This window comes from Hemitrygon akajei, chromosome 4 (genome assembly GCF_048418815.1).
Source record: "Hemitrygon akajei chromosome 4, sHemAka1.3, whole genome shotgun sequence".
NCBI lineage: Eukaryota > Metazoa > Chordata > Chondrichthyes > Myliobatiformes > Dasyatidae > Hemitrygon > Hemitrygon akajei.
Genome location: NC_133127.1, coordinates 150,087,558 through 150,103,492, shown reverse-complemented (window position 1 = coordinate 150,103,492; position 15,935 = coordinate 150,087,558). Strand labels below are relative to the sequence as shown.

Sequence of the window (15,935 nt, the reverse complement as noted above, 5' to 3'; positions counted from 1 at the left end):
ATTAACTAAGGGGGCAATATCACTCAGCAAAAAAGCTTTCAAATTTGGAGATTTAACTTTCAGAAGGACTGGTAAGTTGTTGTCATCAAAGGAACCATTTTGGGTACTTTAGTTGCCTTGACAGATATGGTTTTTTCTTCTCTATCATTGAATGACTCCTAAATGGGAGCACTGCTATAAGTATTAGTCATATAAGTTGCATTGGTATAAGCATTGCTTCTTTTGAGATATTTTAAGAAAGCTTATCTGATTGGCAGAAAAGAACAAAGAGCGGGAATTGAAATTTATTGTCAGGGTTCATTCATTTTTGATAGTTACGTGCCCAGTGGATTTTATATGTGCCAATATATTATTTGATGCTAGATGACAGAGGGCACACATCAATCCTCTACAACAGCTTGAAGGATCTTACTGCCCAACCTACTTATTACAATAGCATTATAAATATGCAAAAGGTTTTAAGGGGAAAGAAAATTAGAGCATGAAGAAACATATCTACAAAATATCCAAAACTTGTAGAAAACTCCTGGGTGCAGAAAATACAGCACACAAATATTATTATTTATGACAACTGCACTAAGTTACCTGAAGGAGATCCAGTCCTCATTCGCCATAGTTTGTAATCCATTGGTAAAATTTTCATATAATGACCACATATTTTCATATTGTTCAAGATCCTTATGAAGCCTCTCTGCCAACTCAAATTCTGGTTCTTCTACTTTAAAGTGGCGACAGTCTTCTCTGAAAGAATTAAACATAACTAGCAGTATAAGAAAAGATAATTAGCAGCTGTTTTAGTAGCCACATAGACCAGGAAGATTTGACTGTAGTGTTGGCTAATTTACCAGTATAGGTCACCCAAAGCAACAAGGATAGGATTGCCTGGCCTTACGCGAGATAGCTTGCTACAACTCTGAACAGTTTGATATACAAAAAAAATGGACAGTTATGAACATTTAGGGCTATTGAATTATTTTGTAAGTGAATTAAGGGAAGAGAGACACAAGTTATAACTAATGTTAAGCAACTTAGGGTACTGCATTCATTAATTACATCAAAAATGCCCAATCATTTTGTTTATGGGTTACTTTAACACAGTGGTCCCCAACCTCCGGACCGCAAAGTGGGATTGTACTAAAAATATCCCAATATTACTATTGGTAGCAACATTTAGATAGATGCCAGTAAGTGCACATTTCCAAATGTCCTATCTTATTTAATAGAAATCTATAGAATAACACAATTTCAAAAATTAAGTGAATTTCTTGAAACTGGGTTACTCTGATTTTATATCTTGTTCATGACACCCTTATCTATGCATGCTTGAGATTAGTCTTTTTTTTCACAAAAACATTAGAAATCTTAGTATCACGTGGTGAGCTCGTAATTTTGCAACGTTTCCCGATTCATAAAAACATACATCAACTTCTTCCTGGTTGTCTCCAGCTCATCAAATTCAGTTCTCTTCTCCTTTATGCATTCAACACATTTATTGAGAATTTCGCTGGTTCCACTGTCAACAATGTCATCACTTGGCTTTAACTGATTCCAGCGAGCTTCAAACTTTTCCAGCTTTTGGACATACATCTTTACTTGAGATTCGACATTTGCTTTCATATTTTCAATCTAAGGGAGTAAATAAAACAAGCTCAAAGCTGCAGGAAACACTCTCCAATTCCTTTATCTCAATACAGTGGATTCTGGTTAATTGAATCATTGGTTAATCAGGGCAGCCATTTATTTGGGACATTATGCTGCTTAACGGGACAGGAAACTGTTGCTCCTGTTTCTAATTGCTGTCAGTCTCGTGCACTTGTGTGGCTCTTAGACATCATACCATGCTTACAGCAAATAGATTTTAAATGCATCAGTTGCATGTGTTTGTTCAAAAATCAATGACATTTGTCACTGATAGTTGCCAAGAAATAAGCAGTAAGAAAATTCAGAACTGTTTTGCTCACTGTTGTTTCAAGCATTCAGTCTTGGAGATGCCAGAAATGGCCAGGAGTGAAAATGAAATGACGTCACTACTTCAACAAGTCAGGAACTATGAAGAATTTGAAGGTATCAACAATCATCTTGAATGTTAGAATGAAAATGAAGATTTGGAGGATGCAGTCATCAACCATTGTATTAAGGCAGTCCATTAACTACACTTGGTGTCTGCATTAATTTTGTTTATTTACACTGCAGTATACACCAAATGAATTCCTCTTACACTAATTATTAGGAACTAGAACACAGTTTTATAGTACAGTAGTAGTATTGGTAGTGTTCTAAATTGTTTTGTATTTGACTTAAATAAACAATTTGTTACTCAGTTAAACAGTAGTTTGTCTTTTTATACTTTTTAATTATTTCCACAGAACTTCAGCTAATTGGGTGAGCTGCTTAATTAAACAGAATCCGTTGTATTTAGATACAAATAAAGCAATAAAAGTGAAAGAAATCAAAATAAGAATACATAATTGAACAATAATAATAAATATCGTAAAGATTATCATTTACTTTTGAGTACAACTACACTGGAAATCAGATTCCTCATATAGAATCTAGGAAATGTACCAAAGCAAATTAGAGTATTCACCTCCATTCTCCTATGATTGCATGATAATGCCCTGTTGTTCATTCTGCCTTCTTTCCAGTAGGTGGCAAATTTGCCAATCCTGCAAGGTCATCAAGCCCAAACTCTACGTGACTTGACGGTTCAAATGGAGTTGAGGATGAATTCATTGCATTGTATTCTCTAAGGTATGACTAACCCAAATTGTTTGTCCTGGAATTGCATAACTTTTGGGAATGGCTCAGCTGCTGGTCACAGGGCTTTGAACCTTTGCAAAATGCAAAGGTATAAAGAGAAAACTAACCTATCTTCAACAATTACCTTAACATTTCACTTCGCTTCATTGCTAATAGAATCCCTGGCAAGTTGTTAGCTCCAAACTATTGAATTGCTGTGTAATTTTTGTTCATTACACAGCAGTAAGGTATATTTACCCAACATTAGTTACAGCAGAAACAACCAAGCATTGTATTGAATTGAATTGACTTTATTTCTTACATCCTTCACATTCGAGTAAAAATCTTTGTTACATCTCCATCTAAATGTGCAATGTGCAATCATAGTAATTTATAATAAATAGAACAATCAATGTATATAGAGTACACTCAAGTCAGTGTGAGTTAATCAGTCTGATGGCCTGTTGGAAGAAGCTGTCCTGGAGCCTGTGGGTCCTGGCTTTTATGCTGCGGTACCGTTTCCCAGATGGTAGCAGCTGGAATAGATGGTGGTTGGGATGACTTCGGGCCCTTTTTACACACTTGTCCTTATAAGTGTCCTAAATCATGGAAAGTTCATAACTACAGATGTGCTGGGCTATCCGCACCACTCTCTGCAGAGTCCTGCAGTTAAGGGAAGTACAGTTCCCATACCAGGCAGCAATGCAGCCAGTCAGGATGCTCTCAATTGTCCCCCTGTCAAAGGTTCTTAGGATTTGGGGGCCCATACCAAACTTCCTCAACCATCTGAGGTGAAAGAGGCGTGTTGTGCCTTTCTCACCACACAGCTAGTGTGTACAGACCACGAGGTCCTCAGTGATGTGGATGCCGAGGAACTTATAGCTGTTTACCTCTGAACCCCAGATCCATTGATGTCAATAAGGGTTAGCCTGTCTCCATTCCTCCTGTAATCCACAACCAGCTCCTTTGTTTTTGCAACATTGAGGGAGAGGTTGTTTTCTGACACCACTGTGTCAGAGATGACTTCTTCCCTGTAGGCCACCTTGCTACTGTTTGAGTTAAGAAGATCAGCTGAGAAGATCATCGGGGTCTCTCTTCCCGCCATTATGGACATTTACACTACACGCTGCATCCGCAAAGCAAACAGCATTATGAAGGACCCCAGGCACCCCTCATACAAACTCTTCTCCCTCCTGCCATCTGGGAAAAGGCACCAAAGCGTTCGGGCTCTCACGACCAGACTATGTAACAGTTTCTTCCCCCAAGCTATCAGACTCCTCAATACCCAGAGCCTGGACTGACACCTTACTGCACTATTGTCCTGTTTATTATTTATTGTTTTGTGCACTTTATGCAGTCCTGGATAGGTCTGTAGTCTAGTGTAGTTTTTTTTCTGTGTTGTTTTTTACGTAGTTCAGTCTAGTTTTTGTACTGTGTCATGTAACACCATGGTCCTGAAAAAATGTTGTCTCATTTTTACTATGTACTGTACCAGCAGTTATGATCGAAATGACAATAAAAAGTGACTTGACTTGACTAGGGTCAATCAAAGATTGTCGTCGGCAAATTTAATTAGCAGATTAGAGCTGTGGGTGGCAACACAGTCAGGGGTATACAGGGAGTAAAGGAGGGGACTCAGTACACAGCCCTGAGGGGCTCCTGTATTGAGAGTCAGAGGGATGGAGGTGAGAGAGCCCACTCTTACCACCTGCTGATGATCTGACAGGAAGTCCAGGCAGGATCAAGACCAAGATCTCTGAGCTTCTTGTCGAGCCTGGATAGAACTATGGTGTTGAATGCTGAACTCTAATCCAAGAACAGCATTCTCACATAAGCATCCTTAAGCATTGCAGTATCAACTTTAGTTAGATATTAGACTCTTATGAGCATGCTATTCGGTGCCTTCTTAAAAGTTTTTACTGAACAAACCAGCAAATTACTTTCGTACTTTGATAACATGCAGGTCCACGTGCAGTGGATGCTCACTCATTAGATACATTTATTACATCCTATGCACCAAATAAAGATGCTTAATTTGCTTCATTTCTTACTCTGCTCCTCATTGCAGTACTAAAGGTTGCTATTCATGCTATCACTACAAGAGGAGTCACTCCAACAAATATCAACAAAGGACAAATCGGCTTTATTATATTCATCACTGCCTTTCAGAAAATCACCACCTCCACTATCAAAATAAACAGCAGCCAATTAAACAATGTCATTTTGATGTATAGACCACACTATATCTGATGGCAAATATTGACAAAGAACTCTCAGCATGCTTAAAGTTGATACTTCAGATTTCAGTTGCCAACAAAAAGACCAGTCATGACAAGAGGTTATATTGTTTACAATACACCAACTTAACAGAGCTTTTGGGCTCCCATTTCTTATATTATCAAGTCAAGTCAAGTCACTTTTTATTGTCATTTCGACCATAACTGCTGGTACAGTATATAGTAAAACCGAGACGGTTTTCAGGACCATGGAGTTACATGACACAGTACAAAAACTAGGCTGAACTACATAAAAAACAACACAGAAAGAAAAACTACACTTGACTACGGACCTACCCAGGACTGCATAAAGTGCACAAAACAGTGCAGGCATTACAATAAAAAATAAACAAGACAATAGGGCAGTAAGGTGTCAGTCCAGGCTCTGAGTATTGAGGAGTCTGATAGCTTGGGGGAAGAAACTGTTACATAGTCTGATCCTGAGAGCCCGAATGCTTCGGTGCCTTTTCCCAGACGGCAGGAGGGAGAAGAATTTGTATGAGGGGTGCATGGGGTCCTTCATAATGCTGTTTGCTTTGCGGATGCAGCGTGTAGTGTAAATTTCCATGATGGCGGGAAGAGAGACCCCGATGATCTTCTTAGCTGACTTCACTATCCGCTGAAGGGTCTTGTGATCTGAGATGGTGCAATTTCTGAACCAGGCAGTGATACAGCTGGTCAGGATGCTCTCAATACAACCCCTGTAGAATGTGATGAGAATGGGGGGTGGGAGATAGACTTTCCTCAGCCTTCGCAGAAAGTAGAGACACTGCTGGGCTTTCTTTGCTATGGAGCTGGTGTTGAGATGAGGTGAGATTCTCCGCCAGGTGAACACCAAGAAATTTGGTGCTCTTAACAATCTCTACCGAGGAGCCGTCGATGTTCAGCGGGGAGTGGTTGCTCCGTGCCCTCCTGAAGTCAACAACCATCTCTTTTGTTTTGTTCACATTCAGAGACAGGTTGTTGGCTCTGCACCAGTCCATTAGCCACTGCACCTCCTCTCTGTAAGCTGACTCATCGTTCTTGCTGATGAGACCCACCATAGTCGTGTCATCAGCAAACTTGATGATGTGGTTCGAGCTGTGTGTTGCAGCACAGTCATGGGTCAGCAGAGTGAACAGCAGTGGACTGAGCACACAGCCCTGGGGGATCCCTGTGCTCAGTGTGATGGTGTTGGAGATGCTGCCTCCGATCCAGACTGACTGAGGTCCCCTAGTCAGGAAATCTAGGATCCAGTTGCAGAGGGAGGTGTTCAGGCCCAGTAGGCTCAGCTTTCCAATCAGTTTCTGTGGGATGATTGTGTTGAATACTGAACTGAAGTCTATGAACAGCATTTGAATGTATGTGTCTTTTTTGTCCAGGTGGGTTAGGGCCAGGTGGAGGGTGATGGCATTAGCGTCGTCTGTTGAGCGGTTGGGACGGTATGCAAACTGCAGGGGGTCCAGTGAGGGGGGCAGCAGGGTCTTGATATGCCTCATGACGAGCCTCTGGAAACACTTCATGATGGATGTGAGTGCGACGGGATGGTAGCCATTTAGGCAGGACACTGAAGACTTCTTCAGCATGGGGACGATGGTGGCGGCCTTGAAGCACGTTGAACGGTGGCACTGCTCAGGGAGATGTTGAAGATGTCAGTGAGAACATCTGCTAGCTGGTCTGCACATCCTCTGAGCACTCTACCAGGAATGTTGTCTGGTCCAGTGGGTTGACCCTGCACAGGGTTCTTCTCACATCGGCCACAATGAGACACAGCACCTGGTCATTTGTAGGAGGGGTGGACTTCCTCGCCGCCACATCATTTTTCGCCTCAAAATGGGCGTAGAAGTTATTCAGCGCATCTGGGAGGGAGGCATCACCCGCACAGTCAGGTGATGTTGTCCTGTAATTGGTGATGTCCTGGTGATGTCCTGTAATTGGTGATTATTAGGGGCTAACCTCCTTTACCACTGATCCATTAAAAACTTATCAGCGTGTAACAAAACAGCAGTACAGCATGATGGGAATTGTATGATCTAGCAAAGTCAACAACAGTAGTGTTAGCATACATATAATTAATCTCCTCCTGCAAACATATACTGAGAAGTACAGTATGAATTACATGCTTTCTTTCCTCTGCACTTAGTCATAGAGCACAGCAACAAGCTCCTCAGCCCAACTGGTCCATGCTGACTCAGACTCCCCCTCTAATCTAATCCAATTTGCCCATGTTTGGTCCATATTCCTCTAAGCCTTTCCATGTATTTTTAAAAATTGTTAATGTTTCAATCACTTTCAATCACTTCAATCACTTTCTGTAGCAGCTTATTCCATATACTGACCAACCTCTAAGTAAAAAGTTACGCCCCCGGGTTCCTATTAAATCTTTTCCTTTTCACCTTAAACGTACAGCCATTAGTCCTTCATTGCCTACCCCTGGGGAAAAGACTATAAACACGTCCCTCATGATTTAATATATTTCTATAAGGTCACCCCTCATTCTCCTATATCCCAATGAAATAACATCTCTATCTGCTCAATTTCTCTCCATAACTCAGTCCTTTGAGTCCCAGCAATGCCTTCATAAATCTCCTCTGCACTCCTTACATTTCAACAGCATTTTTCCTATAGCAAGGTGACCAAAACTGAACACCATATGCAAATACAGCCTCACCAATACCTTGTACAACTGTAACATAACATCGCAGCATCCATATTCAATGCTTTGACTGATGACAATTCACAAGATAAAGCACAAAGAAAATACAGTTTTCATCCTCTTTATTTCCTAGCAAAACCAGAATGAAACCAGCATTGAATAAATCTCTATAGTCCCTCATTTAGCTTTCTGTAGCAACTATTTCCTCAATAAAAATCTACAATTTCCACAAGCATGTCATTTCTTTTCCATGCTCAGATGAAACAGCCACATACTTGTAAAATTCGATTTATCTCTGCCACTCACAGTTTGGTCTCATCTACATGAGCAACATCAGAAACACAATGGACGATAGCTTCGTGAACATTTGCGATCAACCTTCAAGCATGTCATTGAGTTTCATGGTGCTTGACACTTTAATTCTCTGCCCCAAATGCCTGTCCTAGAAACATAGCTTCCTACATTTTTCTGCTGAAGTTCAATGCAATACAAAGCAATAGAATTTTATTTTTGACTCAGCATTTTGGAATCTTTCCAATTAACATACAGTTCAACTCATAATTCTCTAATCCATCGTTTTCCCTTGTTCTACTACTACCACCATGTTTTTTTGTACCATCATCCCTTTGGTCCACTAAACTCTCCTGCATTCCACATTTTCACAAGCTCTCCCCTTTGTTCTTCCTTCCTCTTCCCCTACCTTTGAGTGATAAAATTTGTACATCTCTAAAAGCTACTAATTCTGGTTAAAGTTCATTAGCCTGAAACATTACGCAATTTAATTCCTATATTTGTTCCCTGATTTGCTTATTATTTACAACATGTCCCATTTTATTTCAGATTGCTAGCTCTTAAGTACTTTGCTTTATTAAGCATACACTAGGCTTACCTGTTCATTCACCATAAGCTGATGGCTCTCCATCATTAATTGAAATTTGTCCCATTTTGCTCTTAGACTACTAAGAATCTCAAGACCACCGCCTGCTACAGAACGCAGCAACTTATTTTTCTCTTCAGCATCTTGAAACAGTGGTAAAAGCTAAAAGAAATTGTAGAATTCAAAATAATTATTAGTGATGCTGTGGCGACCCACTTTCTGCGCAGGCGAACCAGCTCACAAATAGCCAGCGCGCGGGTGGCTTTGGTAATGCACCTCTGACGTCACTTCTGCCCGGAGAGGGCGGGCGCTAGGGATTAAATGCCAGCGCCGCGAAGTTTGAATAAACTAGTCTCAAAACGACTTACCGACTGCATGTCGTTATTTCAGCGCTGTGTGTAGCACATCGTTACAATGCAAACAATAAATGTAGCACAAACTATGGATAAATTATAAATCAGTTCTATACCAATTCTATTTCGTTGACTAGTTCCACTCTTCATAGCATATCAGAAAAATGAATTAACAAGAGCTTAAGGAAGGAGTTCCTATTCTCAAAATATATTTTTTAACTGAGTCATAATTTTGTTATGGGAGGAAGTCTGCTTAGTTTAGGATTATCCTTGCACCATTTGGTTTCACGTGGGAAGTTGCTAAGAGTGAAGGTGGTTAAGGTGATTAAACCTGGACAGCATCAGCTCATCATGGTTCTTAAACAATCAGATTGAAAGACAGTGAGGAAAATTATCTAAATATATAATTTAGATTGGGTGAATTCAATTTCAAATCGGGTAACAGCAATCACTTTAGGAAGAAAAATACCAAAGTAATGAAATATTGAATTTTATTGAATTGACTTTATTTCTTATATCTTTCACATACATAAGGAGTAAAAATCTTTATGTTATATTTCCATCTGAATGTGTAATGAGCAATATTGTTTATTTTAAATTATATTTTCAAAATATCCAATAAAAATTGAAACATGAGGCAATGAGGCACCATGTATATAATAATTAAGTTTTAGTTAAACTTAAATAGATTGTTTGTAGAAATTAAGGGCATCACTAATCCATATTATTTAGAGGTTAACAGAACCAAGAAATATAGAATGATTATAGGAAACTGGTGCTGATGTAAAAGATTGGCCATGATCTTACTGACTGGTAAGTGAGTAAATGAAGATCCAGTGTTTTTCAGTGGTGAGCTAGTCAGCATGAAATCTTCATTGTGATGGAGTGGTACAAGGGAAGCATCAACTTTTGCGATCTCAAGTTAACTCCACATCTAGTCCTCTCCTGAAGCCATTGTACCACTTCATATATGTAAATACTTGCAATATTATTCTGATAGTAAATTTTGACCCAAGGTCCTCAGCTTAAATGCTCACCTAGTTCAAGCTCAATTCCAGTTCAACGCACTGAAAGTTAAAACTGGGAATCATAATTACATTTTTTAAATATTTTATACAATAAATGTCCAAAGAAAAAAACACAGCACTGGTTAAAAATACATTTTGTTTTAAAAATTGTAAATAGGGAGTTATCACATAGTTCTTGTAAGCACCATTTGTAACAATGAAATACAGATTAATTTATACTTCTGATTAAACATCATATTGAGAACTGAATAGGAATAATATAGGCTTATTTTTAGAACATATAATTATTTTTTCTCTAGCTTTATAATTACATAATTTCCCTTTCTACTGAAGTATTCTCACCTGAGGTTTTTTTGAAGAAATCTCCATATGTTTTGAATTTGCTTCTCCAATTTCTTCCACTGTCTCAGGTCTTTTTGATAACAATTCCATTGCATCATTTACAAAACTGTCAATCTCATGGACATTCACTGAATGGCAGAATTACATGCAAAAACAAAATGCAATGGTTGCAAAATATCATGATCAGAAGGATTCCTTAAGTTGAAAGTATAATTATTGATTGTTACCATTTTAGTTCGAAAGTAAGTTCCTACCCAATGTGCTCAGTTTAGTTTAAAAACTGTGCCACGTTAGCATACAAATTTATAAAGTCAGAATTTGTTAAATGACACACCAGTGAGTAATTGCTTTAAATAAATTTAATTTCAAAATGAATGCACTCTTTAACCTTGCAACTCCTGTGACAGTTCATTGTAACCTTCAGATTGCACCATTTTTGATTTTTATAGAATGCCAACTTCTATTAACTTCTTCATAAATTAAAGATGTACATATCACAGTTCAAGTTAAATCAATTCCACAGTGTTACGATTATTTGTGTCTCAGAATATTGATGAGTTAAGGAAGATGGCACACCTCATGGAGTAGTTACTGAATATTAACTGTGATAGCCATATTCCATTAATGAATAAACACAATGAGTAAATTAGATGCACCTCAGTATACTAAAATGAGTATTGTTGCCTAAAGAATTATATCAATGGTATTACCTTGTATAGACTTCCTTAATGACTGTAGCAAGGCATCAAACAGCATCTGAATCAGGTCATCAATCACAGCTTTCACTGGGTTACAGTTAATTGTAATACAATCCACTTTCACAACACTACAAGATTTGAAAAATCTTTTGTCACTTTCACATTAGTTCACTCAAAAAGATAAGAAAATTATCATTCACTGTATATCATATCTTATGCAAGCTTTTAGTACTGGGAATTTTATCCAACCCTTCCCAAATTAAAGAGGTTTGCAAAGCCTGCATGTGACTAGACCATTAGACCAAATATCATCAAGTCTGCTCTGTCATTCGATCATGGCTGACTTATTTCCCTCTCAAACCCATTCTCATGCCTTTTCCCATAACCTTTGATACCCTTTCTAAATACGTACCTGTCAACCTCCACTTTAAATATACCCAACAACCTGGCATTCACAACTGTCTGTGGCAATGAATTCCACACGTTCACCACCCTTTGGCTGAAGAAATTCCTCTTTATCTCTGTTCTAAAGGGAGGTCCTCCTATTCTGTAGTTGTGACCTCTGATCCTAGACTCTCCCACTATTGGGAATATCCTCTGCACATCCACTCTATCTCGGCTTTTCAATATTCAGTAGGATTCAATGAAACCTCCCTGATTCTTCTTCCGAACTCCAGCAAATACAGGCTCAGAGCCATGAAACACTCCTTATACATTAACCCTTTCATTATCAGGATTATTCTTGTGAACCTTCTTTGGACCTTTTCTAGTGCCAGCACATTCTTTATCAGACATGGTGTACAAAACAACTCACAATACTACAAATTTGATATGACAAATGCCTTATAACGCTTCATCATTACATACTTGCTTTTATATTCTAGTCCTCTCAAAATGAGTTCTAACATTGCATTTGCGTTCTGTACTACCAACTCAATCTGCAAGTTAATCTTTAGCAAGTTAATCCCTAGGACTCCCAAATCATTTTGTACTTCCAATTTTTGAATTTGTTTTCATTAAGAAAACAGTTTACACATTTATTTCTTCTACTAAAGTATATGACCATACACGTCCTTACACCACATTCCATATGCCACTTCTTTGCCCATTCTTCTATCTATCCAAGTCCTTCCACAAAATTCCTGGTTTCTTAACACTACCTGGTCCTCTGCCAATCTTTGTATCATCTGCAAAATCAGCCACAATGCCACCAGGAAACCATGGGGATTTTGGCCCATTTTATTGTGTACCACCAAGAGCCCTGAAACATCATCTAGTGATTCTTGAAAGATCACTACTAATTCCTCCACAATCTCTTCAGCTACCATTCTGAACCGTAGGATGTAGTTCATCTCGGCCAGTTGACTTATCCACGAGCGTCAGACATTTCAGCTTCTCAATCAGCCTCTCCTTAGTAATAGTGACTGCACTCACTTCTGCCACCTGACACTCTCAAATTTCTAGTGTACTGCTGGTATCTTCCACAGTAAAAAATGACTCTAAATACTTTTTCAGTTCATTCACCATTTCAATGTTCCCTATTACTACCTCTCCAGCACCATTTTTCAGCAGCCCAATGTCCACTCTTGGCTCATTTAATCTTTATATTTCTCAAGTAATTTTTGACGTCCTCTTTTATATTATTGGCTAGCTTACCTTCAGATTTCATCTTTCTCTCCTCAGCTTTTAATTGTCTTCTATTGTTTTTTACAAGCTTTCCAATCCTCTTGCGTCTCACCAGATTTTGCTATACTGCATGGCCTCTCTTTTGTGTTTATGCTGTATTTGACTTCCCTTACATCCAAGGTTGTCTCATCTTCCCTTTAGAACAGGGGTTCTCAACTTGGTTAATGGTAGGGGTCCATGGCATAAAAAAATGTTGGGAACCCCGCTTTAGAATGCTTGTTCTTCTCTGGGATGAATCAATCTTGTGTCTTCCAAATTACTGCCAGAAACTCCAGCCATTTCTGCTTTACTGTCAGCCCTGATAGTGTCTCCTTCCAAGCTACTTTGGCCAACTCTGATCTCTTGACTCTGCAGTTACCTTTACTCAACTGTAATGCCGATAGATCTTATTTTAGCTTGCCCTTCTCAAACTGCATTATTTTATCATGTCATGACCACTAGCTCCTTTGGGCTCCCAACCTTAAACTCCTTAATCAAATCTGATTAACTATACAACATGCAATCCAGAATTACATTTCTCCTAGTGGTTTGACCACAAGCTGTTCTAAAAGGCCATCTTGTAGGCATTTTACAAATTTCTTCTCTTGGGATCCAGCACCAACCTGATTTTCACAATCTGCCTGGAAATTGAAATCCTTATGACCATTGTAACACTGCTGTTTTTACATGTCTTCTCTATCTCCCGTTGTAACGTGTATACCACATCCTGGCTACTGTTCGGAGGCCTGTACATAACTCCAATCAGGGTCTTTATACCCTTGCAGCTTCTTAACTCTACCCACAAAAGCACATCTTCTGATCCCATGTCACTTTTTTCTACAGATTTGATTTCATATTTTAACAACATTTTAACAGCCCCTCTGCCCATCTACCTTTCCTTTCGATATGATGTATATCCTTGAATGTTAAGCTCCCAGCAGTGATCTCTTTCAATATTTCTGCAATGCCCACATCAATTTCTGTCAATTTCTAACAGCACTACAATTATCTACTTTATTTCTTATAACACACATGCATTTGAATATAACCTTCAGTCCTGTACTCAATTAATGATGTTTACAAAGACAGATTGATTTCTCTAATATCTGAAATTCTATGTATACGGCAATTGCAGAAAGGAGGCATTGAGGTGAAAGATCAGCCATCATGAATGATGGAGCAAGCAGAAGGGGTTGAATGCTTCTGCTTCTATTTTTTAATGTTCTTAGGACAATAGATATTGCTAGCGATGATTAAGTCGGACTGACCAGTTATATCTCAAATTCTGTTATAATCCATTAATAATTGTAGAAGTCTGAAAATATTGTTCTTGCATCCATCGTTCCTTACTAAATTAACATCTGCAGTCTACTTTGTTTCTCCCATCATATTACTTTGTAATAATTTTTTTAGTAATGATATATATTTATAAAGCCAAAAATTCAACCTTGGAAGCTTCTCAGAATCCTTTCCTTTTCCTTTGAGAGCCTTGAAATTCTTCTCCCAGTCATGCACAGTATGGAGACTTTCTTCAACTAATACTTCAACATTCACTTGTCCAAGTACAACCCATTCCTGTCAGGAAAAAGAAATTCACCATTAAGTATAGTTAATGAATTAACAATTGAAGATAAGGTTTCCAATAAGTTATCTGCATATTGTTAATTGACTCTTTTTGTTTTGAATGTTAATAAAAATTGTAACAAAAGAAAAGAAATGTAAGTAATGTTAGATAAGTTATTTTACAGTTCACAACCAACCAATATGTAGGGAGGGTGCAATACTGGATCACCTCTTAGAGATGAAACAGGGCAGGTATTAGAAGTGATGTGTAGGGGAATACTTTGGATCTAGTGATCAAAATTCTATTAGTTTCAAGATAATTACCGATAAGGATATCTTTGAGTTAAGATTCAAAATCGGTAAAAGGCCAATTTTGATGGCATCATAAGAGATCTGGCAGATGTGGATTGGGATAGATAGTTTTCTGGAAAAGGGGTGCATGGCAAGTGAGAGGCCTTCAAAAGTGAAATATTGAGAGTACTGAATTTGTAAGCTCCTGTTAGAATAAAAAGTAGGGCTAACTTTAGGAGATCTAGGCCTCATATGGAGCCAGTGATCATTAATGGAGAATGTGTGGAGCAGGTTAAGACCTACAAGTATCTGGGAGTACAGTTAGACGAGAAGCTAGACTGGACTGCCAACACAGATGCCTTGTGCAGGAAGGCACAGAGTCGACTGTACTTCCTTAGAAGGTTGGCGTCATTCAATGTCTGTAGTGAGATGCTGAAGATGTTCTATAGGTCAGTTGTGGAGAGCGCCCTCTTCTTTGTGGTGGCATGTTGGGGAGGAAGCATTAAGAAGAGGGATGCCTCACGTCTTAATAAGCTGGTAAGGAAGGCGGGCTCTGTCGTGGGCAAAGTACTGGAGAGTTTAACATCGGTAGCTGAGCGAAGGGCGCTGAGTAGGCTACGGTCAATTATGGAAAACTCTGAACATCCTCTACATAGCACCATCCAGAGACAGAGAAGCAGTTTCAGCAACAGGTTACTATCGATGCAATGCTCCTCAGACAGGATGAAGAGGTCAATACTCTCCAATGCCATTAGGCTTTACAATTCAACCGCCAGGACTTAAGAACTTTTTAAAAGCTATTATTAATGCTTTTTGAGATAGTGATTTAGATGCATATCATATTTTTTACTGAGTTAAGTATTGTATGTTATTAGTTTTGCTACAACAAGTGTATGGGACATTGGAAAAAAAGTTGAATTTCCCCATGGGGATGAATAAAGTATCTATCTATCTATCTATCTATCTAACTGGTTTCACAGATATTGTTGCCCTTGTTAAGGAGAAGGAAGAATGCAGACCAGATATAGGCAGCAAAGAATAAATGAAGTACTTGAGGAGTATAAGAAATACAAAAGAACACATAAGACGGAAATCAGGAGGGCTAAAAAAAAAGGCTGCTCTTGCCAACATTAAGGCCTCTGTCAGACAGGGTCGACCATGGATGTTGCAACCTTGCTGTCTAGATATGAAAGCCAGGGCAGTACAATGTGGAGTGCAGGTTGTTGCCCATGTAGCTGGCTCCCTCTCTCCGTGCATCTGATGAACCCAAAGGAATGGCAGAGACCAATATAGTTTGGTACCAGCAGCATCGCAGGAGTTGCTAGTCAACATTGAACTCGACGTAGGGACTTCAGCTCCAGATTTTTCCCTCAGGGTTTATTTCTAAAGCCTTCCCCATGACTGGGTATGGCCATAAGGCATTGGAGGTTTGAGATCAGTGTTTTCCTTCTCCTAGATGAGCTGCCAA

At 38.9% G+C, this 15,935-nt stretch overlaps 1 protein-coding gene across 1 annotated transcript in view; it reads right to left on the bottom strand.

The window, feature by feature from the left end:
• Positions 1–15,935, bottom strand: part of dync2h1 (dynein cytoplasmic 2 heavy chain 1) — a 440,753-nt gene that overhangs the window by 354,317 nt on the left and 70,501 nt on the right. The window contains exons 20-25 of the mRNA XM_073043598.1: positions 14,061–14,188; positions 10,961–11,076; positions 10,251–10,378; positions 8,540–8,689; positions 1,421–1,626; positions 586–741 (exon numbers count right to left, since the gene is read on the bottom strand). Coding sequence (XP_072899699.1) covers positions 586–741; positions 1,421–1,626; positions 8,540–8,689; positions 10,251–10,378; positions 10,961–11,076; positions 14,061–14,188 — 884 coding nt within the window. The remainder of the gene's footprint in view (positions 1–585; positions 742–1,420; positions 1,627–8,539; positions 8,690–10,250; positions 10,379–10,960; positions 11,077–14,060; positions 14,189–15,935) is intronic.